The following is a 24,656-nucleotide window of genomic DNA, read 5'->3' on the forward strand; positions in this document are numbered from 1 at the left end:
TGTTCTTTTTCTGCCCCTTGAGGTGTAAGGTTAGGATGTGTATTTGAGACTTTTCTTGCTCCTTGCAGAAGGCCTATTTTGCTACATACTTCCCTCTTAGGACCACCTTTGCTGCATCCCAAATGTTCTGAACATGTTTTCATTTTCTTTTGCTTTCATGTATTTTTTTTTTAATTCTTCTTTAATTTCCTGGTCTGGCCACTCGTTCTTTAGTAGGATGCTCTTTAACTCCCATGTACATGTGGTCCTTCCAAATTTTTTCTTACGGTTGACTTCAAGTTTTATTGGATTGTGGTCTAAAAATATATAGAGCATAATCTCAGTATTTTTGTACCTGTTGAGACCTGATTTGTGACCCAGTATATGATCTGTCTGGAGAATGTTCCACGTGCACTCGAGAAAAATGTGTGTGCTATTGCTTTAGGAGGAAATGTTCTGAATATATCTGTTAATTCCGTCTGGTCCAGTGGGTCAGTCAAAGCCCTTGCTTCCTTCTTGATCTTCTGTTTAGATGATCTGTTTATAAAAGTTCTTAAGATATCATTTATATAGGGGCACCTGGGTAGCTCAATGGGTTAAGCCTCTGCCTTCAGCTCAGGTCATGATCTCAGGGTCCTGGGATTGAAACCCCTACATCAAACTCTCTGCTCAGTGAGGAGCCTGCTTCCCCCTCTCTCTCTCTGCCTACTTGTGATCTCTGTCTGTCAAATAAATAAAGTATTTTTTAAAAAAGATATCATTCATATACTATAACAATTCACCCTTTCAACTGTATAATTTAATAATTTTTAGTACATTCACTAAGTTGTGCAACCATTAACAGCATCTAATTGCAGAACATTGTCAACACACCAGGAAGAAACCCTGTCCCCATTGGCAAACACCCCCTATTCCTCCGTCTTCTTGGCCTCTGGCAACCACAGATCTGTTTTCTGTCTCTAGCTTTTGCCTATTCTGGGCATTTCACATAATTAGAATCAAACCATACGGGATCTTTTGTGACTGATTTCTCTTACTCAACGTAATGTTTTCGAGGTTCATCCACATCATAATGTGTAGTGCTCCATTCCTTTTCATGGCCATATAGTATTTCACTGAATGGCCAGACCACATTTTTGTTTATCTGTTCACCAGTTGGATGGAAATTTGGTCCAGAGTGTCCTAGTTTTTGTCCTAGTTTTGTCCTAGTTTTTAAGATAGCAATATATTATAACATCGTCCAATTTTTAGAATTATTTGGGAATTTTTATGATAATACCCACTACATATTGAGCAACTACTCTGTCAGTCACACTAACCCACTGACCATCCCCAGAAGCGCCCCCTAAAGGAGGTATTATTACCACCACCCTCTGGTGACTGATAAGGCTGAGCAATGGAATAGATAAGCAGCTGACCCTGGGTCACACAGCTAGTTGATTTGACTTAGTTTGATTTGATTTGAATCATACGGTGATTAAGATCTTATTCTGGAGCCAGAATCCCATTTGGAAATCCAGTAAAGAGCAGGGCACATCCATCCATCGCTGCATGAACATAAAGACAAAGCAGTAGATCCTAGCCTAGGGGCCAACATTGAAAATAGTAGGACATGGCAGGGAAATGGCACATTTTTCTTTCAGGTGAGGAGGAAGGGTAGAGGTGCCTGGCCAAGGAGCTACTCGGTTCTTTTACTAAGCTAACGTCCTTTGAGCACTTACCATGAGCTGGGTACTTGCTAAATATTTAACTGCTGCCTCCTACAACCAACTCCCAAAAAAGTCAAGAATGGACCAGAGGAAAGTCCTAACATTTCTTCCAGCACAAATTAGCATCACTGAGCCCCCAGGAAATGCATCCGTCTGTACATGTATCATATTTACTTGTTTTAACAAAGATCTACTTATTTGTATTTTTAAAACATGGTTTCTCAGGAGAGTTAAGACTTTCTGGACAGAAAAGTTATAAGCAAAACGGTACTTGTGTCTCTTCTTCCTTAAATCAATCTCTTTCCTGTTTAAAAATTAACTATAACATTTTATAAGAATTAATTTAGGAAGCAGTTTTTTGGTTTTTGTTTTTTAAGGATTTGTTTGTTTATTTTTGAGAGAGAAAGAGAGTGGGGGCAGGGACAGAGGGAGGTTGAGGCAGAGTCTGCCCTGATCAGTGCAGCGCAGAGCCCACCACCGGGCTCGAACTTCTGACTCTGAGATCATGACCTGAGCTGAAACCAAGAGTCAGATGCTTAACTGACTGTGCCATCCCAGGTGCCCCAGTAGTTAAGTTTTTAATGCTGATTTTGTGGTTCTTGAGCAGTGGTGACGGTCATTTCCATTGGGCTCTATTTTTCCAGTACTATCCTTCCCCTGAGACTTAATTCACTGATTTCCGAAAGTGGAACTGGGTGTTGTTTAGTTATTGGACCGAGGGAGACTATAGAGTGAATGTCCTGGAACCAGCAACTGTTATGATACTGGCAGTTCATTGGTAGAATTGTTCCAGGCACATGTATAGAACTAGTAACAGGCCCAAGGGGCTAGGAGGACGCCAGGTCATATGACTGAGCCCCTGTCTTGAAGCGGTTTATTGTCCAGTGTGCCATTGTTTCCTCTACCAAAATTGTGGGTTTGGGGGTCTGAGACTGACCCCTCTAACCCCCCAGAAGAAAGAGCTCAGTAAATGTTCATTGAACTCATTCACTCGTTCGATATGTGTTTTTTGAGCACCTACTATGTGCTGCCTGCATTTTTGGAAACATGGGGGTTATCACTGAGCAGAGAATGATCCTCGCCCTTGTGGAATCTGCCTTCCAGAATGGGGAAACAGACAACACACAATAAACAGAGCACATACATGTGTTATAGTGTCAGGAGGTAACGAGTGCTCTAGGGGCAATTTGGTAAGGGAAGAGGGCTTAAGGTTTTAAATAAGGTGGTCAGGGAAGGCCTGACCTGAGTTAAGAGTGGAACAAAGCCTAGAATAAGGGAGAGAGCAAGGAAGGGAGACATGTGGATATCAAGAGGAAGAGAATTCCAGAGGGAAAAGCCAGTGGAAAAACCCTAAAAGAGAAATGTGCCTGTGGTGTTTGAGGTTGATGTGGCTAAAGAAGCGAGAGCAGGAAACAGCAGCAGGTAGACCGTGAAGTTGAGGAGAGAATTATTCTCTACATTTTGTGCGTATCTAATGTATATTATAATCCTCATTAAACCAATGACAGCAGTTGCATTCATTCAGCAAATACTAATGTCCAAAGGGGCGTACATAGGGTGTTGGTGTCGCGAGGCCGTCAGGATCCCTGCCCTCTGGGAGCTCGCAGTCAAGGAAGGCAGACGGGCAAATATATATTTACCATAGCACCTGAGGTTTCTAGCGGGGGCCCCGGAAGCATGACGAGGAAGCCGTGTGACCCAGATTTGGACCACCCAGGGGAGGCTGCTTGTGCAAAGTCAGTGATGCGTAGGAGGCACAGCTGAAAAGCAGGAACCAAGCAATGGGGGATGAGCATTCCAAGGTGGATGGCAACATACACAGGTCTGGAGGGAGAGAGGTCATTTGTAACCGGAGCATTTTTCAAGAGGGAAGATGGGGGGTGGGCAGGGAGATTGGTGTTCCTTGGGGTGTGTTAGGCTCCTGGGAAGTTGATTTCAGGAGAAAAGAGTGCCCCATTTATAACATAAATGGTCATATAGTTCCTCATCCAAACTGGGACACCTCTGGGAGCGAAGAGGCACTATTGATTAACAATGCTGGGAAAGCAGGTGCGAATCAGCTTCTACCTGCTGTTGTTGCTGCTGGATGGAAGCCAGAAGATGTAAAATAATGACTAGTGCTTCACCCTAGCGGTGGAATGCAGCATTGCAACCCAAGGCAAAGAGTGCCACATCCCACGGGATAGTTTTCCAGGATAAAGAACAAGTCCCATGCCACAATGCTTATCAATGTTTGGGTTTTCTGCCTAGTGCTTTTGATATGAGTAGTGTAAATGTATCTGTCAGTCTTCATCAGTCTTCACCCCGTGACTGGAATCCTGTTTTCAATGTTAACAGCTGTGCTAGATTGTCGTTTCCAACTCAACACTCCCTCCCTGGTCCGGGATTATAGGTATCTTCCCTTGTCCATTGGCATCATGGTGGGTGGAATGCCTTTCCCCGCTCCACTGATTCTGGGCAAAGCCATGTTTTTGCTTTGGCTAATGGAATTCTCGTAGACCTGATAGGAAGAGGGGCTTTCAATGTGCCTGTATGGTGTGCCTTATCCTCTTGTTCTCAAGCGACCTTGAGACCTTGTCATGAGAAAAACATGCCCTTGTGGCTGATAACCCAAGGAGAAATGGACAGACCAATGGAACTGACCTCAAGCCAACCCTCAGCCTGAGCCAAACCCAGCAGAGCCACAGTGAACTCTCAGACCTATAAAAAAGAAAATAGGTAGTCGTTGTAGAAAGCCATTGAGATTTTGAGGTTGGTTGTTACACAGCAAAAGCTGACCAATACAGCAGACTGTGAGTGAAACCTTCAGCTTACTATTGCCTATGGAATTGCCGTATCCAGTATTCGGTATTTATTTGGATGAATGAGATGATGTTTCCCCTACAATACTACTTGAAAATCACTTTCAACAGAAGCGAGTTGAGAAAGTACAATTTGGAAGCAAATTGTATGAGGAGGTGAGTCAGGAAGTCATTCTCCTGCCTGGCTTGCTCAGCAGGCCCATGGAGGACTGGAACAGCTGGCAGTAGAGGGCACTGGTTAGGAACAGGGGTCCTGGAGTCAGAAAGAATTGGGTTTAAATCCCAGTTCTGCATCTTCTCAGAGATATGACCCAGGAAGTGACCTTAACCTCTCTGAACCTCAGTTTCTTTTGCTTTAGTGCAAAAAATAATGGTACCCCTATTTTAGAGTCTTGTAAAGTAGGATTATATTAAGCAATACATGTTGAGTACCTGACACATCGTAGGCCGTCACTTGGTGTAGCCACATGCACTAGCAACACTAATGATCTGCCTTCTCCGTGCGTACACATCCTTGGGGAAGACATCAAGGGCTCACACTCATCATTAGTAGGGCCGTTCGGTAGCCACCTCCTTCCTGTGCAGAGGGGATGTCATTGTGCTCACCTGGGTCGGGGGCAGTGTCCTGCCTGCCATTGTACAAGCTGGTGAACATCAGCTACTCCCACCACTTCCTTGCAGCTGGAGGACAAGCACATGACCTGGGCTTGGCCAGTCAGATGCTCCGACCCAAGCGTGAGCAGGCAGCACAAACCACGGGTCAGATCCAAGTTCATTCACAGTGAGAGCATTTCGGCAGAGGCCTGAGCAGTGTGTGATGGTGGCAGCAAGGGGTCTGGGGAGAGTGGGGTGGAGCTTAGAGGTTCCCGGCATCAGTACCAGAGTTGTCTCCCTGCACCATCCAAAGCAGATAGTCCCCCAGTATGGGTATGTCCTTCATGGTGACCCTTGGCTGGCTGGCCTCCCTCTCTGCCCATTATTTGAGCCGGGGTCTCTGTGCTCCTTGAGGCACTTGGCTGACTCACGTGCTGCCCTTAAGTTCCTGTTCTGGTTCAAATGGCCAGTGGTTTCTGTTGGGTATCACCAACAAAACCCAGCGTTCCCAGAGAGAACAGCTTTGATTGGATCTCTTGTCACCGAACAAAACACAGGGCTCCAGTGGACAGAATTTGAGGCCATACCAACACAGAAGTCCTTGCTGTAGACTCAGCCCTTGCCCTAATCCAACTCAGATGTTTTTACTCTAGTCGTGTAAACCTTGGTGTTTTTATGCAGAAAGAGCCCTCCACCCACTGCCAAGGGAACTATCCTCCCTTCTGAGAGCTGCATGGGAACCAGCTTCAGGGCTGGCCTTTGATTTCATCATAAGGGAGAACTTTTTAAAGTAAACAAGTCCCAGTAATTTTTTGGTAACAATTTTCAAACATACAGTGAAGTTGAAAGAATTTTCTGGTAAACATCCATATTCTTTGCATGAAGACTCAATCACCATGCCACTATATTTGCTTTATCGAATATCTTTCTATTACGGTAAATTTTTCACTGAAAAATTAATACGTGCACAAAGTAGAAAAATTGAAACATTTCAGTGTGGTATCTAATGGAAAATTCTTCTCCTTCTCACACCAGATTCTCAACTCCCTTCCCCAAAAGCAATTATGTGCTTACCCACGCTTGTATATATAGATTTTGTTTCTTTTCTTTGTTAATTAACTAAGATGGACCTTTAATCTACATAGTGTCTTCTCTTTTTCTATATCTTTTCTCTTTATCTATATCTTTCAGGACTTTTTCCACAAAGTTTATTAAGCACCTACTATGTGCCAGGCATTTTCTCTACACAGCAAGCACCCTGACAGTTCGGAATAGTTTCACGCCACCATCTGGGGCTTAAGATTCAGACATCATTCCATATCAGCTCGTGTGTGACTAGTTCATTCCCTTTTTTTTTTTAAGACTTGGTTTTAAAGTCATCTGTATCCCCAGTGTGGGGCTGGAACCCACAACCCCAAGATCAGGAATCATAGCCTCTACCAACTGAGCTAGCCAGGCACCTCTAAACTAGTTCGTTCTTTTTTTTTTTTTTTTTAAGGTTTATTTATTTTAGAGAGAGAGCTCAAGCCCGCAAGTGGCAGGGAAGCACAGAGAGAAAGGGAGAGGGAGAATCTCAAGCAGGCACTGCATAGAGCCTGATGCCGGGCTTGATCCCAGGACCCTGAGATCATGATCTGAGCTGAAGGAAGACACTTAACTAACTGAGCCAGCCAGGTGCCCCAAAACTAGTTCCTTCTTAGAGGTACTTTTAATCCAAGGCTTAAATGCTTGTAAGACCCGGGTGACAACAAAAATGTGGGAAGTATCTGCAGTGAAAGCTTGGCCACCAGACGTCAGGAAATCAGAAGCCAGAACTAGTTTATCAGTTCTGGGAATTCTTGAGTATTTTCTCTGCCATAGATGAGACTCAGATATCCCACATTTATCCCTTTGTTTCATTTTCTGTTCTCAAATCTGCACCTCATCCTCTATTCTGTATCTTTCACATACCCCTAGGCTTCTCCCTAGGCTTTTTGGGTTTTCCTGATTCCAGGCGAGGGGAGCCCCTCCCTGGTCTTTCTCAACGGCTGGATCAGATCTTGTCGACACTTTTGGTTACGAGCAACAGGAAACACACAAAAACTAGCAGAAGTAAAAACACTTCTGGGACAGACACTAGGTAGTTTCCAGAACCTGAGAAAGACACACAGGGGTCAGAGCTACTCCGGGGACCTGGAGACCTGGGGACCTATGGCAGGGAGGTGGTCTTGTGTGTGTCTTCTTTCATGATCATGCCCATCGTGGCAGATCTTTGCTTGGCTTTATTGTTTGCCCCTGCAGACGGGTTTTCTGTACATGGCAGAAGGATATGGTCACTGGCAACTCCAGCTTAACCCCATCCCAATTCAGTCACCCAGAGGGGTTTCTCTGCTCTGGTATAGAAATAGTCCAGGAATGGTTCTCCGCTGAGGCACGTGCCCAGTGCTAGAGCAGCTCTGTGGTCTGGGGAACTCAGTGAGCTAGGACTAGTCCATCCTGCCCACTCCAGACTGGCAGATGGTAGGTTTAGTAAGCAAGGGAACTTACACATGATGGTTGTCTTGGGCAAAAGCCACAAGATGAACAGATGTCCGCACCTTCCGGCCGAATCTTAAAGGCTTAATTTTTTAAATTTTTTTAAAGATTGATTTATTTATGAGAGGTGGGGATGGCCAGAAGGAGAGACAGTCTTAAGCCAACTCCGCACTTAGCGTGGAGCCCAGGGCTTGGTCTTCTCACCCTGAGATCACAACCTCAGAAGAAACCAAGAATTAGACACTTAACCAACTGCACCACCTAGGCGCCCCTTAAAAATCTACATATGAGGCCATAACTGGTTCAGTCATGTACCACCCAGATGGTCTATCTCTTGAGATCACTATCTCAAGGCTATGTCCATGGGGCAGCTTCTGGGAGCCGGGAAGGCAAGCAGAACCCATATTTCAAGGATTGGGGAGAGAGTAAGGAGCCTCTCGTTGCTGGGGTCCAGCTCACAGATCAACCAGTGGTCATATCCTCTCGATGACCTCCCCCAACCCTGCCATCCACCACAACTAGCTCCCCAAAAGAAGAAGGGTCGCGTTGTCATAAAAAACCATGATGCTTTACTGTGGAGGCCTTGAGCCTCTGCTCCCTCTGCCTACCTCCTTCCCTGTGCATTTCCTGGATGATCCTTGGGGATCATCTGCTCTCACCACCAGCCCATACCTATGCTCCAAATGGGACCGACACACTCCCTTCATGAGGGAAGGGCATGGTCCATTGCTTGGCCAACCCAAGTACTCCCTGACCTTGGTCAAAGACACGGGGCCAATGCAAGGGTCAGCAAAATCTTTCTAAAGCAACAGAAATGGTTGCTGATTCAACAGAAATCTTTGATAGTAAAGATTTCAGGGGTAGGGGGCCATCCAGTCTCTGTTACGGTTCTAGCATAAAAGCAGCCCTAGACAATAAACATTGGCAAAGGAGCCTGTGTTCCCACAAAACCTGTTTTCAGAATCAGGCAGCGGCCCGATTTAGACCGTAGTTTGTCATCTCCTGGTCGAGAGGATGGGCCGATGACCCAAGACAAGGCAACCAGGGCTGAAGTGAGTCTCTATGTCTAGCCAAGGGGGAGGGGATTAGTCAAGAGCAAGGACATGGGGAGGCGGGCTCCCCCGGAGCCGGGGCAGAAGCTGCCTGGCCTGAGAGAGGGAGAGCAGGTGGACGCACAACACAGCTGTGCTGAGAGGAACCCAGCAGGACCAAGCGGGCAGGATGTTGGAGCCCCTGGACGAAGTCAGAGCTGAAATGAAAACGTCCTCCTAACCTTGTGTTCTTGGGCACAAATTATTATTTTTTTCCTAAGGAAAAAAAAAAAAAAAAAAAGGAAGGGTGTTTTGTTACTTGCAAGCATACAAGCCTGATTATTAGACCCTCCATGACAGAAACTGAGTCCAAGGAAGCCTGGGGCATCACTAGTAATTGATAGAAAGAGTCATTTTTCATCGACTGCTCCGCTCCCACTCTGCCGAGCATGTTACAGCGGCCCTGGACAGTGGACAACGCGATAATGCTCTTTTTACAAACGAGAAAACTAAGGCCCAGAAATAGTAAGTCACTTGGGGGCACCTGGTGGCTCAGTCGGTTAAACGTCTGACTTCCGTTATGATCTTGGGGCCCTGGGGTCAAGCCTCATGTGGGGCTCCCCACTCATCGGGGAGTCTGCCTCTCCCTCCGTCCCTCCCCCCACCAGGCATGTGCGCTCTCTCTCATATAAATAAAATCTAAAAAAATTTTAAAACTTATATTAGAAGCATTTGTTCCAAGCTGTAGAGCTATGACTTGACCAGTTCTGTCTTAGATATTTCTGAATATTCTTTAGGCTGCCTTATTCCTCAATGAGTGTCTCTGGTGAAAACATCACACATTTTAGTTCTTTGTACACTTTTTATAAGCCCAGCCCCTCAAGTTAAATACATTTATCATATTGATTGGTTGATTGATTTAGCATCCATAAGCTTGTCAGGCATGCATACTTCTTTTTTTTTTAAGATTTTATTTATTTGACAGAGATCACAAGTAGGCAGAGAGGCAGGCAGAGAGAGAGAGGGAGAAGCAGGCTCCCAGTTGAGCAGAGCCCGATGTGGGGCTTGATCCCAGGACCCTGGGATCATGACCTGAGCTGAAGGCAGAGCCTTTAACCCACTGAGCCACCCAGGCGCCCCAGGCATACATACTTCTTGTGGGTGAACTTTACCAGATCCAGTATTTTCCTTACAACTTAGAGAGGAAAGCAGTATGGATATTTACTGTGTCGACTTCTTAGGTGGTAAATCTGAGGTCCAAAGTCATAGGTCCACCACCAATCAGGCAATGCCAAGATTCACCATCCCATCCAACTTCCCCGTTCCATCTGCAGCCTGGGACTCATGCCCCTAACAGAGCAGGGAGAGAGCAGCTGGGGGCCGTCATACCTTTCCAATATGGGAAGTGGTTTGACATCCCCCAGAAGTGATCGCGGCAGGAGTAGGGCTCCGCCAAAACCCGTTCACTCTACCCCCGCAACCAATGTGTTCCTTTTAAGACTAGAATCACTAATGTTTTTATGAGCGCTTTCATGAATAATTCACGCATTCACAATGTCCAAATAGCAAAACAAAACACTATAGGATGGTATACACGGAGATGTCTCTCTCCCAGCCTGTGGACTTCCCTTCCTGGTCTGTACGGGTAACTGCTTTCCTTCCTTCCTTCCTTTCTTCCTTCCTTCCTTCCTTTCGTTCTTTCTTTCCCAATTCTTCTTTCTTTTTGGTTTTCTTTTGCTCTTACTGCAAAGTACTGCTGGTGTCCCCAGTAGCAGACCCTGAGACAAAGATTAGAGAGCAAGTAGCTTCTTTGGGAGGTGATCCCTGGAGAGGACCATAGTGGGATGGGTAGAGAAGAGAGACAGGAGAGAAAGAGCTGATACGGAGTGTGTTACCAGCACAGTCACCACCCCGGGCATCTGGCCCTGACTCCTGCTGGGAGCCCCTGGGAGGCAGGAAGGAACTGATGCCTCGGAGTTAGGCACTGTGGGGCAAGGGAGCTGAGGTATTTATTCACCCACGCCCAGCATTTGCTGATTGAGCCACCCCTGAGGTGGCAGGAAGAGATGACCAGCCCACGTCTTTCCAGCTCCTGCACAGGTGGGCAAAGGGGACGCTGGCCAACAGAGAAAACCCTCAGGAAAATAATGCAGGTACTGAGAGCCGGAAACCAGGCCAGCGGGGACCAAGGTGACAAGGGCGAGACGACACAGGTGGGGCGCCAGCAGCAACTGCTACGCTCTAGCCTTCCAGGGTCTCTATACAAACATAGCAAATCTGTTTCCCTTTTGCTTCCCTTGCTTTTTTCACTTAATATATTCAGAAAATCTTACCATATGAGCATCTAGATTCCTCATTCTGTTTTTTTCTTTTACACAGTATGCCATTATGTGGCTTTACCACAGTTTATTCAGCAAGTGACCTGTAGACAGACACTTGGGGTGTGTCCTGGCTGTTGTACTGTCCGAGAGCTGCAGGGAGTCATCTTGCCGAGGGGACATTTTGTGACTGTGCCTGTGTCGCGGGAGGGTCAGTTCCCAGAAGCCCGCCAGCGGTTGGTCGGGCACACAGCCACCCTGTTAGATGCCACAGTCCCAGACTCCCTTGCAGCTCCATGGGACCACGTGACTAAAGTCTGGCCAAGGGAACCTAACCAAGAAGTGACGCGCGCACACGCGCGCGCGCGCACACACACACACACACACACACACACACACTGGGTCACTCTATCAAAGGCAGCTGCTTGCCTTCCTCTCCCTCTTTGCTCCTTCCCGTGGACCGGATCCCAGGTGTGGGTGTCGCCTTGAGAGAGACGCTCCAGGGGACAGTACAGGAGAAGCTAGGAGTTGGGTTCCTGGGTGATCTCTCGGAGCACCGTCCACCAGAAATAACCTCCTGTTTTACCTGTCACTTTTATTTGGTCTCTGTTAAAAAAAATCTCAAAGCACTAGCCTAACTAAACACAGGACCACACGAGGGCTGCCTTCTAGGACGGCGGAACACGGAGCGTTCCAGACACAGCCCCCGCCTGTCTGTTTCACGGATGCGGCCCCAGCGTGCCCAGCACCACGTGGGTATTAAAGTCGATCACATTTATAAATAACTGTTATTTTGTTTCACAGTTTTCAAAATTAGTGTAGTGTCCTGGGAGTAGGTCACGGTTCAGTAGTGATTGTCAGTGACAGTCTTCATTGTTTACTGTTTGTCGATCCCTTTAATACATTCCCTTTTATTATTTTTTTTAATTATTTTGTTTATTTATTTGTTTTTTAGAGAGAAGGAGCTTGTGAGCAGGAGTTGGAGGGTCAGAGGGACAGGGAGAGAGACTCTCAAGCAGGCCCCACGCTCAGCACAGAGCCCACCACAGGGCTCGATCTCATGACTCTGAGATCAAGACTTGAGCCAAAACCAAGAGTCGGTCGCTTAACGGACTGAGCCACCCGGGTGCCCCACATTCCCTTTCAATGCTCAGGCAAACCAGCTGAGGTAGTAGGTAGGATTATTGTCCTCGTTTTACAGATTGAGGCTCCACAGGTTAAGAGACTTGCTCAAAGCACGCGTGTGTGGCACGCGGGATCTGGTAAGATCCACGCAGAATGTGTTCTAACCCAGCCCCCATCATGGGGCGAGCGTCCTTCTGTGCGTGTCCACTGTTCTCACTGCCAGAGTCATTTCCTGGCCAGTGTTGCTGTTTCTCAGGTGAGGAGAGGGGAAGTAACCTTCACCTTTGTCAGACCAAGCCTGGGATCTGCCTCTGGATGTGTCCGTGGTTGAACAGGGATAGAGGGGAAAGGGTTGAAAGGGTCCCGCTTGCCATACAAGACCCTTGCATCCCCTTCCCACGCCTCCCCTGCCTTCCTGCCACCATTTCACCTCCAGCCAGACTGAGGGTCCTCAAAAGGGCCATCCCTTTACCGCCTGGTCTTGGCACAAGGGTCCCTTCTGCCTGAAATCCTCTTCGCCTCACTTCTCCAGCTGCCCAAGACCTACTCGTCCCATCCATCCAGGGTTACCAACCCGCCTGCTGCAGGAAGCTTTCCCCAACAGCCATGCGACCCTTTCCCAAACGGTGTGTTGTACCTGCCTCTTACGCTCCCTCCTCGTGCCTCTGTGACTTCCTTCAAGGCTTGTTTGCTGTTGCACTCCTAGAGGTGAGCGACCTCACGACCAGATGAAACCCAATTCATGTTTGCTAAACAGATGAATGGCCCCAGAGCAAAAGCCCTAATAGACAATGTCAGAGTCAGGGAGACGGTGTGGCCCAAGACACAAAAACCCTCAAAGAACCCACGGGTGACAGTTGGTCCGGGTGATTCCGACGTTGTCATAAAGGGATCGGAAATTCACGTTTCCTAGGACGAGGGAAGACAACGGACAAGCCCAGTTATGCCGCACCCTCCCCCAGGTCTAGAAGCTTGGTTCCTTCTTCTGGGACCACATTCCTTCAGAGTTCGGGAACCACCAAACCTGTAGGAGCCAGCCGGTGGACCGGAGGCTGCTTTCTCTATAAATAAAGGGCGCTGATCCGTTCTGTCACCCACACAGTATCCTCCAGGAATCCATCTCAGCATTTCATATTCTAATCCTGGAAGGGGAGGGGCTGGGGTGTGGGAGCAGAAAGGAGAGAAGAGGAAGTGAAGACCGGGTAGTGGTTTTTAACATTTTCAATGAAGACCATGCCCCAGTGACTTTTTAACGAGTTCCTTTTTTCTTTTTTTTTCCATTCTCATTTTAAAAGTCACAGACACTGATGGAACCTAAGTTGATATGGTCACATCAGAAAATAGTTTGGGGAGTCCCTAGGAAAGTTGGGGGGAGAGTTGGGGGTGAGCCTGTGCTATGACCCGTCTAGTCCTCCTCCCCTACGCGCTGCTCATCTCACACTTACCGTCTCACACTTAACGTCTCACGCTTACTGCACATAAGAGGCAGGGTAGGGGGGGGGGTCTTGTTAAAATGCAGATTCTGGACGTAAAGCAGCTTATTCACAAGAGCCACAGAAGCTGTATAGGAATGTTCACAGCGATGTTGCTCATAATTACCAAAATGGAAACTACCCTTTGGCAGTGAAGGTATAAAATGTGGTAAATTAGTGTGGAGCTTATGCGAGAGTGAAAATCCGCGGCAGCTACCTACACCACCAGGGTGCATGTCACAAACTTAAAGAAGCGATGGAAGGAATATTAGCCATGCGGTTCCAAAAGCGGCAAAACTAAGCAACATTATTTAGGCGACAAAACTACTATTGTTGTTGGGGGCGCCTGGGTGGCTCAGTGGGTTAATCCTCTGCCTTCCGCTCTGGTCATGATCTCAGGGTCCTGGGATCGAGCCCCGTATCGGGCTCTCTGCGCAGCAGGGAGCCTGCTTCCCCCCCTCTCTCTATCTGCTTCTCTGTCTACTTGTGATCCTCTCTCTCTGTCAAATAAATAAATAAAATATTTTAAAAAAAAAAACTACTATTGTTGTTTTTTAATTGAAGTATCTTTGATGCACAGTGACCAAACTGTTTTGTTTTGGTTTTGGGTTTTTTTTTTTTAAGATTTTATTTATTTATTTGACAGAGATCACAGTTAGGCAGAGAGGCAGACAGAGAGAGAGAGAGGCTCGATCCCAGGACCCTGGGACCATGACCTGAGCTGAAGGCAGAGGCTTTAACCCACGGAGCCACCCAGGCACCCCACCAAACTGTTTTTAAATAAGAATTGCACAAAATTCGAGCTAGTGGAAGAAGGTGGCAGAAGGCAGGAGAACCTAACGGATGGGAACATGCGAAGAGTTGCTTTGGTACTAAGAAATGTTCTAGACCTTAAGTGGTTGGTGGTTACAGGGGTGTTTGTTTTAGTCCATAAATTGCACATTTGGGTTTTATACACTCTTGGGGTGTGCCAGATTTTATGATTTGAAGCTTTTTAACTTAAGAGAGTGCCAAAAAGTGTTTATCAAGGTGTCATTCAGACAACTTCTGTCCTGTCCCCAGGAATAATTCATATTCCCAGTCCCCCATCTCCTCTGCATTCACGTGTGTCTGTATATCTGTGTGTGTGTGTCTGTGTGTGTTTAATTTCATAGAGAGATGCTGTTATATGTGTTTGTTTTTACTATGCTATTGTGTGTATGTATATATGCATGTGAAATGCATACATAACCATAATAACGTAATTTGTATACCGTTCTTTCCCTTGAATATTTCACTTAACATTTTTTAAAAAGATTTTATTTATTTATTTGACAGAGAGATCACAAATAGGCACAAGAGAGGCAGGCAGGGGGCGGCGGCGGGGGGAAGCAGGTTCCCCACTGATCTGAGAGCCCAAGTTGGGGCTCCATCCCAGGACCCTGAGATCATGACCTGAGCCGAAGGCAGAGGCTTAGCCCACTGAGCCACCCAGGCGCCCCTCCCTTACCGTATCTTGAAGAACATTCCATATCAGTGCACAAGGAAATACATTATTCTCCGTTACGGTCATACAGAATGTATTCCATTGTATGACAGAACCATAATTGAGTTAATTATTGCTTTTTTTAATTATTTAACTTATTAACTGTCAAGCAGTGTGGGAATTCATTCCGTTTTGTTTGTTTTTTTTTTTAAAAAAGGAGGTAACACTAAGGATCACGTCTTCTTACACAGACATTTCCTGGCTCTTCCGTCCTTCCTCCCTCAAGCCACTACCCGGCCACCATCTTGCTCAACACACAGCCAGTGTGTATCCTTCCAGCACCTTTTAGTTTCCGGATTTTCACTTTCACCATTGAAAGCCTATATGGATTTGAGTAGGTGTTTAATTCTGACCGTGTGGAACTTGGCTTTTCTTCAGTGCAGTGTACCTGGAGCTCTAACCGTGCATGTGTACATAAGTCTGAATGATTGCTTTTGTTTGCTGCCTGGTAGTCCACGGTATGGCTAAACCACAGTTTAACCTGGCCAGTCCCCTGTTGTTGGGCTGTTAGCCTATTTCTCAATGGTGTTGTTTTGTTTTGTTTTGTTATGTTTACTATGACAGTGCTGTCGCCACAGACATCCTTGGATGCGCTCCCTTATGCACATGGGCAGATGTTTCCCTAGAGCACAGATGGAAAGCAGAATTGACAGATCACTGGCAGGGCACATTTAAGAGGGGATTGCCGGACTGCCCCCTGCCGTGGCTGTAAACACTCACGCTCCCACCGGCAATGCATTAGGAGACCAGACTCCCCCCGCGCTTGCTAGCGGTAGATGTTACCAGCATTCTTCATTTTTATTGATCTGATAAGAGTGGAAAGAGAGGAATTTATGGTTATTTAATATTCATTCCCTCATAGGGAGTAAGGCTGAATACCTCTTCATGGGTTGGTTGCCCAGAATCTGCTTTTAACAACATTGCCAGGTCATTCTTCCACACGTGAAGGTCTGAGAGGCAGTGAAATCACGGTCCGTGCCTTAACAAGGTCCCCAGGTGATCGGACGCTCATGTTAAATTTTGAGACACGCTGGAGTCAGAATCTGCATTTAACAAGGTCCCCAGGTGATTCTCACGAGCAGTCAGTGTGAGAAGTGCGGCGTGGGGAGGAGTAGTCGGAGCATGGTATTATGTGCTTTTTCGCTAATATGGGTGTGTTTCATCTTCCCTGTTCAGACAAGATAAAAAGCGTATTTCAATTTATTTTAACTTGCATTTCTTTCATCATAAGTGAGCTCAGACTTTTTTTATTTTTTCAACTTTTTACAAGCCTTTTTTTTTTCTGGGAACCAGCTGGTCACTGATGCTTCTTACTTTGCCTCAAACATCCCAGAGCTGAGCCTTTTTTTTTTCTTTTTTTCAAGATTTTATTCATTCATTTGACAGACAGAGACCACAAGTAGGCAGAGAGGCAGGCAGAGAGAGGAGGAAGCAGGCTCCCTGCTGAGCAGAGAGCCCAACGTGGCTCGATCCCAGGACCCTGGGATCATGACCCCCAGGACCCTGGGATCATGACCCGAGCTGAAGGCAGAGGCTTTAACCCACTGAGCCATCCTGGCGCCCCCCAGAGCTGAGCTTCTTAAAGCCTTTGCTCGTTACCTCCTCTAGAAATGCTCTCTCTCTGGCTCTTCCCATGGCTGCCTATTACATCAGGTTTTAGCTCAAAGGTCACTTCTACCAAAACTCAGCTACCCTCCTCTGTACCACCCGGTCACTCTCAGTCCACATCACCCCATGTCATCTTGATTGATCCATCCTTATCTGAAATGAGCTCATGCCCTCACTCATTCATTCCTTCATTCGTTCTCTGGCTGCCCGGCTGGGTCTTGTCTGTCTCGCATTATCAATCTATACTGTACACCTGGTACCGAGCCAGGCAATAGTGTGAACTCAAAAAACTACCAATTAAAGAAATAAATTCCTGGCAGAGAAAGAAATCTTTACACCCTCTCTGGGAGTCATTTATACCTGGATAAACATTTATTCATTCATTCATTCCTATATCCATAGCGGAGAAAGTTAGCAGAAAGGACAGAGGTCAGATGAGCAATGCCTTTTTCTCTTTAAAAAGAAAGCCATTACTTGAGCAATATTCAATGAGTCCCTTTGAATTCCTCACTTAATATACATATATTGGTGCTCCTGGATGACTCAATCGGTTAAGCGTCCAGCTCTTGATTTCTGCCCGGGTCATGATCTCAAGGTTGTGAGATCGAGCCCCACTTCGGGCTCTGCACTGTGGAGCCTGCCCAAGATTCTTTCTCTTCCACACCCCTCCTCCACTCCCCTCCCCACCCCTGGACTCATGCTCTCTCTAAAAAAATAATACAGGTATCCTGAAACTGGCATGAAAGCCTAGAAAATCTGCAACTCAGAAGGGTTGGGTGAAATCAACACGGGCTTGTTTGCTTCCAGTTTATTTCCATGGACAACAATATCTGTGCCTAGTTAATTGGAACCACCAATTCTGAATGAGTGTGAGCTATTAGTATACACGGTAACTATTATAGTAAACTAATACATGTGCTCTGTTATTATAAATAGTCTTGGTTGACACTTAGAGAGTACAGCCTTGGCACTAGACATTGCTCTTTGTCCTTTGCATAGAAAACATCTGTTTATCCCTGTAACCGTCCTAGCTATATTAGCATTGCGATTTTATTAATGACAAAACGGGAGTACACAGCAGCTTTCCTAAGGCCACACAGTCACAAAGCCAGGATTCCAACTCACACTGGCCCTAGACTATATGTTATTTACTGCCTCTCAATCTTTAATCAGTCTTCAATCTAAATGCTTTATAAAGAGATCTAGAGGGATAAGGAGAATCTTGTGTAATTCAGAGGTGCACTGTGTATCTCTTGGCAAAAGACTTGAGTTATCAGAATTACAGAAAGTTTCCATTTTTCCTTTAAAAAGGGACAAGCGTTGAAAAATCTGACCTTCTCTTGGAAGGGACTACCTAATAAGCATTTAAAAAGAAAAAAAAAAATCAGGGGTACCTGAGTGGCTCAGTTGGTAAAGTGACTGTCTTTGGCTCAGGTCATGATCCCCCGCATCAGGCTCCCAGCTCTGCAGGGAGTCTGCTTCTCCCTTTGACCTTCTAGCGTCTCAAGCTCGTTCTCTCTCTCTCTCTCTCAAATGGATAAATAAAATCTTTTTTAAAAATCAGGATGAAGATGATATAGAAAGAATGAGAAAGTAACTTATTTCTAGAGAAACATCCTGTGGTGAAAATATTTTGAAAAGCATGTTTGTCCATGGTTTTCCTTGCTCTGTGATTTTGTTGCTGAAGGACAATGAAAAGGAGGCACCTGGAAAAACCTCATTCTGCATGTTTAAACTTAGCAACAGAATTTTCTGATCTGTTTAAACACTGTCCAAATACAGTGCATTTGAAATCCATCTGTTAACGATGTTAGTAATGCCTCCTCTTCAGTTTAATTGGCAAAAGCCCCAGGTTGATTATCAGGGAAGATGAAAATTTACGAGCTGGATTTCAAAAAACAGTCAACTTGTGTAATTGGTGAATGGGATTGGAGGAAAATCGTGACTTATCGCCAGTGAATGATCCCTTTCTTTCACTTAGATCTCTAATCTATGAGTCACATATATATAATATATAAAATAATTTTTATGTATTTTATATATTACATGTAATATATAAAATTTATATATTTTATATATTACATGTAATATATAAAATAACTTTTATATATTATATATATTTCTTTTTTTTTTTTTAGTAAGCTCCATGCCCAGTGTGGGGCTTGAATTCACAGCCCCTAGAGGTTCATTCTCTACTGATTGAACCAGCCAGGCACCCCTAGATATATATATATACTTTTTTTAAGATTTTATTTATTTATTTGAAAGACAGAGATCACAAGTATGCAGAGAGGCAGGCAGAGAGAGAGGAAGGGAAGCAGGCTCCCTGGGGCTCAATCCTAGGATCCTGGGATCACGACCTGAGCCTAAGGCAGAGGCTTAACCCACTGAGGCACCCCGCTGTCCTTAGTTTTGTGAAAAGCAATTTTTGGTTTGTTTTTTGCTGAAGCCATACATGCAGGGAAAATGCAAATCAAGACCATAGTGAAATGTCATTGTATATTAATCACTGTATATTAATTCAACATCTGTATATTAAGACATCTGATAATACCGAATATAGGAAAGGATGTGGCCGCACAGTATTTCTTACTTTGCTGGTGGGAATGTAAATAGGTGCCACCACTTTGGTGTAATCTCTGAAACAGTCACCTACAATCCAAAAATATGTCCATTCACTTAACCTCTGACACTTTCTAGGAGGATCATAGATCATATCCACACAATTCAGAAAGACCAGGATACAATTCAGGCGCCCATCGACAGGAGGACAGATGATTAAACTACTATTTTCTCACCATAGACTATAACACATCAGTCAGATGAATGACAGTGACAGCAATTTGGATGATTTTAGCAATATAATAAATTAGGGGGGATTCCTAGAAAATTACATACCCTTTTAAAGCTCTTTAAAAATTAAAATTGTGTTTTGTCTTTTGGGGTTTTTTAAAAGATTTTATTTATTTGAGACAGAGCGTACAAGCAGGGGGAACAGCAGACGAAGAGAAACATGTTCCCTGCAGAGCAGGGAGCCCCATGCGGGGCTCCATCCCAGAATCCTGGGATCATGACCTGAGCCTAAGGCAGATGCTTAACAGACTGAGCCACCCAGGTGCTCCTAAAATTGTGTTTTTGAAGATTACATGTAGATGCAAAAGGGCTTGCTGAAAAGTTGAAGCAAAGGAATGAAGTATGTGGGGTTTTTAGACTGATGGCTGTAGGAGAGAGACATAGGTTATGTGTATGCTCCCGGCTTTGGGAGGTGGGTTCCCCGGTATTCATTAGATCCTAAGAAAACGGGGAGCAAACAAGCAGCCAAACAAACATAGCCAGCAACAGATCGGTAATGACCAGGTGTCATGTACCAAGGGTTAATCCAACTGTGTGCACTGGAGCTGGCAAAACACTATATAACTATTAAGTATATAGACACACGTACGCACCTCGGGTGTATAAAGGGATATCAGATATCTCCCATCCTTCTGGCTGGGTTCGCTTCCCCAGAGGCACCCACTGTTCCAGCTTATCCAGTATCCTCATGAGACTTTCCACAAGACAGGATAAACATAAGCACAGACCTAAGTTTTCAAGTGGCTTTCTGTATAGGTGTAGCTTACGCGCACATCCCAAAGAAAAGTTTAAAAGTTTCTTTAAAAACAACAATAAGAGGGGCGCCTGGGTGGCGCAGTGGGTTAAGCCTCTGCCTTCTGCTCAGGTCATGATCCCAGGGTCCTGGAATCAAGCCCCACATCGGGCTCTCTGCTCAGCAGGGAGCCTGCTTCCCTCTCTTTCTCTGCCAGCCTCTCTGCCTACTTGTGATTTCTCTCTCTGTCAAATAAATAAAATCTTAAAAATTTTTAAAAAATAAAAACAAGAAAGGGGGGGCTCTAAAATTTAACCTGGGGCCACTTAGCTGGCTCAGTGGGTAGAGCCTGCGGCTCTTGATCTCCCTGGACTGAGTTCAAGCCCCACGTTGTGGGGAAGGGAGTACTTTTCTAAAAAGTCATCAGTAAATACATAAACATATAATTAAATAATTTAACCCTAAGTGACATCACCAGGCATTACACAGCCATCCCTAAAATCCATTCACCATGTGAAATGGAAGTTGGAGAAAAACAGCTGAGGTTTTGGAAAAATGTAAAAATTGTCTTCTCGCAGGCCTTGTCCTAGCATATGCTAGCGGTAGCCCCGCAAAAGGCAAGTTATAGCGGCTGTTGAACCCCAAGGGGCCGCCCAAGCCACGGGTCAAAGGTCAGCAAGGACACTGTTAGATACCCGGACTCAGGCCTCTGCCGCCCAAGGATTCAGACCGGAACCTGAGCCTTTTCTAGCAAGGGCCCCCACGTGATTCGCAGGTTTGGATAAGCTTAGGGCATAGCCCCGCCTTAAGCAACTCCCCAGTTTGTAGAAAGTAAACACCTGAGGGATGTAGGTGGCTTCCTTGCTCCCTGTTGGATGTCGTTCACCTGGTGCAAGGAGGGTCCCCCTCGGGTCTCATCAAGGTACCAGCCAGTCTGAGCATGAACGCCAATTAGCTCAACCACCTCCCCCCCAGGACCACGCCTCAGTCACCTGCTGGGCGGGCCCACGCCCCTGTTGGCCGCGAGGCCCCCCGTGCGTGTGGTCCGAGACCCGGAGCGCCCGAGTCACCGCGCGCGAGGGATGGGGTGCGGTTTGGGGGCGCCTTATAGAAATACAGATTACTGGGCTCTGCCGCGTGAAGCCAAAACTTTCGGAATCTGCGTTTTTAATGGGCTCCTCAGCAAAGTGGTTCATCTGCGGTTGGAGACTCTCTGGCCTCATTTAAATTTTAAATACGAAGATGGTGGAGGTCGTGCTTCTCAACCTTGGCTGCACATCAGAATAACCTGGGGAGCTTTAAAAAAAGACAACAACCCCAATGCCCAGGTTTCGGCCCAGACTAATTAAGTCAGAATCTAGAAACACGGCCTGTGCCGCAGCCGCGGCAGTGGCCTCGCCTGGGAGCTCGTTAGAAATACCGAAGCTCAGGCCCCACCCCAGACCCACTGAGTCAGAATCTGCATTTTAACGAGATCCCCAGTGAATCGAGCGCACAAGAAAGTTGGAGGCGAGCTGTGCTTCTGAAATTTTAATGGGCAAACGAATCACCTGGGGATCTCGTTAAAATGCAGACACGGTTTCTCAAACTTTAATGTGTATGCGAATCACCTGGGGAGCTTGTTAAAATGCAGATTCTGATTCAGCGGGTCTGGGGTGGAGCCCGAGAGTCTGCATTCCTAACGAGCTCTCAGGTGCTGTGGGCTGCAGGGGCGCGGACCACTCTTCCCCCGGACCCCCGAGGTCTTGGCTCCGGGCCAATCAGCCGTCAGGGTTCTTGATAAATCGCCCCGCTCGGCTGAGGAGCAGAATTGCCAGGACATGCGCGCTCCAGCCCGGGGAGCGGGGGGGGGGGGGTAATTTCCGAACTCCGGGAAGCGGTTGTGGGAGGCAGGCCACTCGCAGCGACTCGCCGGGGGCCGCGCTCTTCTCGCCATGTCGCGGCGCAAGCAGGCCAAGCCTCAGCACCTCAACTCCAAGGAGCCGCAGCCCGCGCGCCGCGAGTTCGCAGAGGCGGGCCCCGGGGTAGCGGGGGTCCCGGGTGAGTAGCGCCGGGGACGCCCCGCCTGGCCGCTGCCGGCAGTTTCTGGGACGCTCGGGGGGGGACCCGCGCGGGTGCGGGGCTCCGAGCGTGGAAGGGCGGGGGAAGCCTCCACCTCCACCTCGAGCGCTGGGGCTGGGACCTCGGCGCCCTTGCCCAGCGCCTTTGTAAGTTACACCTCCTTGTAAATTCTGCCTCTTCGGATAAACTGTGCCGCTCCCCGCAAGCGCTGGTAAATCGTGGTTTTTCACCCAGACACGCTGGGAGGGGGCTCCGAGACCCCATCGGAGGGCCCTCTTCGCGGCGCGCCGGCGCCCGGGTCCCCGACCTCCTCCGTGCTGGCCTGGGGCGGCGCGCCTGGAAGGTGGGCGTTCGGAGACCCGCGTCCGGGCGGGGGGAGAACGTCTGAGTCTCCACCGGGCGCTGGAGCTAGGTGCTGGGGAGAGGGCAACAGCGGTGAGCAAGCAGGCAGAATTCGGGTTCTTCTCGAGTTTATGGCTGAGTGGGGTCGAGAAAGACGGCCCTCGAGACCGAAGGGGGAGGCGTAAGGTGCGTTAGGGGTGAGCGATGGAAGCAAAACCTCACCAAGCTGGGAAGGGAAAGATGCGGCAAGGGGGGAGGGGGCACTTCGAATGCATCGTCCAGGGAGGGCCTCGCGGAGGTGGGTATCATTGAGTAGAAAACCCGAAGGTTCTGGAGCAAAGACTTGGAGATGCAGGGGGTGGGGGGGGCGGTGGTGGTGGAGAACATTCCACGCAGAGGGAACAGCAAGTGCCGAGGCCGGGGACGTCAGCGGGGCTGCAGCCTGGGGGAGGGGGGCTAAGGGATCCAGGTGAGGACTTCCCTTTAACTTTAAATGAGGCTAGGGAGGGAGGAGTGTGCCACGGTCGGATTTGGCGGGTTGACCTGGCCGTCTAGGGGCTAGTGGAGGTGGTCCGGGTGACGCCCAGGGGCCCCGGATTACCCTAAACCCTGAGGGCAGTATTTCTCACCCTGTGGTCAGCCGAGCCTCGGTTTCTGTACAGCCTGCAGGTACTCTGCTTCGCGAACTCGCTAAATTCCTCAGTCTACCCTGAGGCACCGCCCCCGTTGGAATTTCTGGGGCGGAGGGGGGGGTGCTGCATCTCTAAGGCGCTTCCCTTCTGATTATCTTGCCTTCAGATTAAGATAACCTCAATTCCCACTCTCCCCCACCTCCGCGGTTAAGTGATAACCTCCTAGTTCTGGGTGAACTTTTTTCTCCCTCTCCCCTGCCTGCCCTCGGCCCAGAAAGGGACCCGGGGGATCTCGGGTCTCTGCCACTAAGCCTCAGATCTCCAGCAGTGCGGGTCGCTGGGCTTTGATGACCACACACCCAAGGAGGTAGTGGAGGGGAGGAGTATAATGAAACTACTTTAGAAGTAAGAGTACCTAAAACCAAAATTGGGCTGGATGGAACTACCATTAACCAAAAGACCAGACCTGCCTTTGTCCCCAAGGACTATAATGGACACAGGTTGAAATGGGAGGGTCTGGGGGGGGGGGCGGGGTCCCTGCTGATTCTCAGCAGAAGAGGAACTGGAGAGTGTAATTGGGGGTGTTGAATCGTGGGGGGATGCGATTATAAAAGACAATAGCCTGAATGACCCCTGGCTGTTACTCAGTGCCCTGGGCTCGTTTTGTTCTTGTCTACATGGCTGTGAGGACGCCTCCAGGTTTAGAAGGTTTAGGGTGTTCTCCATTGTGAGGTACTCGGGGTGCCCTCTGTGGGAGCAGGACACAGTCAGAATTAAGCACCAGCCATCCCTGCAGAGAAAAAGCAACCCTCCATCTGATATGGGCTTTCCTCCTGCATTTTAGGTCTGTCCCGCTGATCAAAGGCCCACCTCCTTTTGAGTTTGTCTAGGCTTCCCCTCCACCCCCAAGGTTAGCAGGAGTGGGCCACTGTTAACTTGCAGATGGCTTTGCAACTCAGGTTTTGGAAGAAATAAAATGGAGCAGGTCAACTGGTAGACTTCAGTCTTGATCTGTCTGTATTTAAAAAAAAAAAGTGAGGTAACCTTATAAAAGGTACAGTGGTTGTTCATAGGGTTAAAATGCCCACTGTACTATACTGGGTTCTATATGTGGCCCACCCCCTCTTTCAGACTAGAAGGGTCTCTGCCCCAGCTGCCCTGTTTTCAGGGAAAAGTGGGCCTCCAGTCTGGCTTGGTTTCCTGGGTGTTTAGAAGTAAGGAAGTCTCCTTGGAAGACTCTGGAGGTCCTCTCCTTGGGAGGCCCTTCATGGCCCTCCATGTTCAACCTGGGTGACGCTTTCTAGCACTGGATTGTTCTTTAGGATTTTATTTTTGAGGGCGCCTGGGTGGTTCAGTGGA

The 24,656-nt window shown here is 47.4% G+C and overlaps 1 protein-coding gene across 2 annotated transcripts in view; it reads left to right on the top strand.

Moving 5' to 3' along the window:
• ZFP64 (ZFP64 zinc finger protein) overlaps nt 1–24,656 on the top strand; it is an 87,977-nt gene that overhangs the window by 46,573 nt on the left and 16,748 nt on the right. The window contains exon 1 of one of the 2 annotated variants that reach the window (XM_044262816.1): nt 22,124–22,302. The exons of the other annotated variant lie outside the window; for it this stretch is intronic. Coding sequence (XP_044118751.1) covers nt 22,197–22,302 — 106 coding nt within the window. The 5' untranslated portion in view covers nt 22,124–22,196. Of the gene's footprint in view, nt 1–22,123; nt 22,303–24,656 lie in introns of those variants that run through there. 2 annotated transcript variants of the gene reach the window in all.

The sequence above is a fragment of the Neovison vison genome, chromosome 8, assembly GCF_020171115.1.
Source record: "Neovison vison isolate M4711 chromosome 8, ASM_NN_V1, whole genome shotgun sequence".
Classification (NCBI taxonomy): domain Eukaryota; kingdom Metazoa; phylum Chordata; class Mammalia; order Carnivora; family Mustelidae; genus Neogale; species Neogale vison.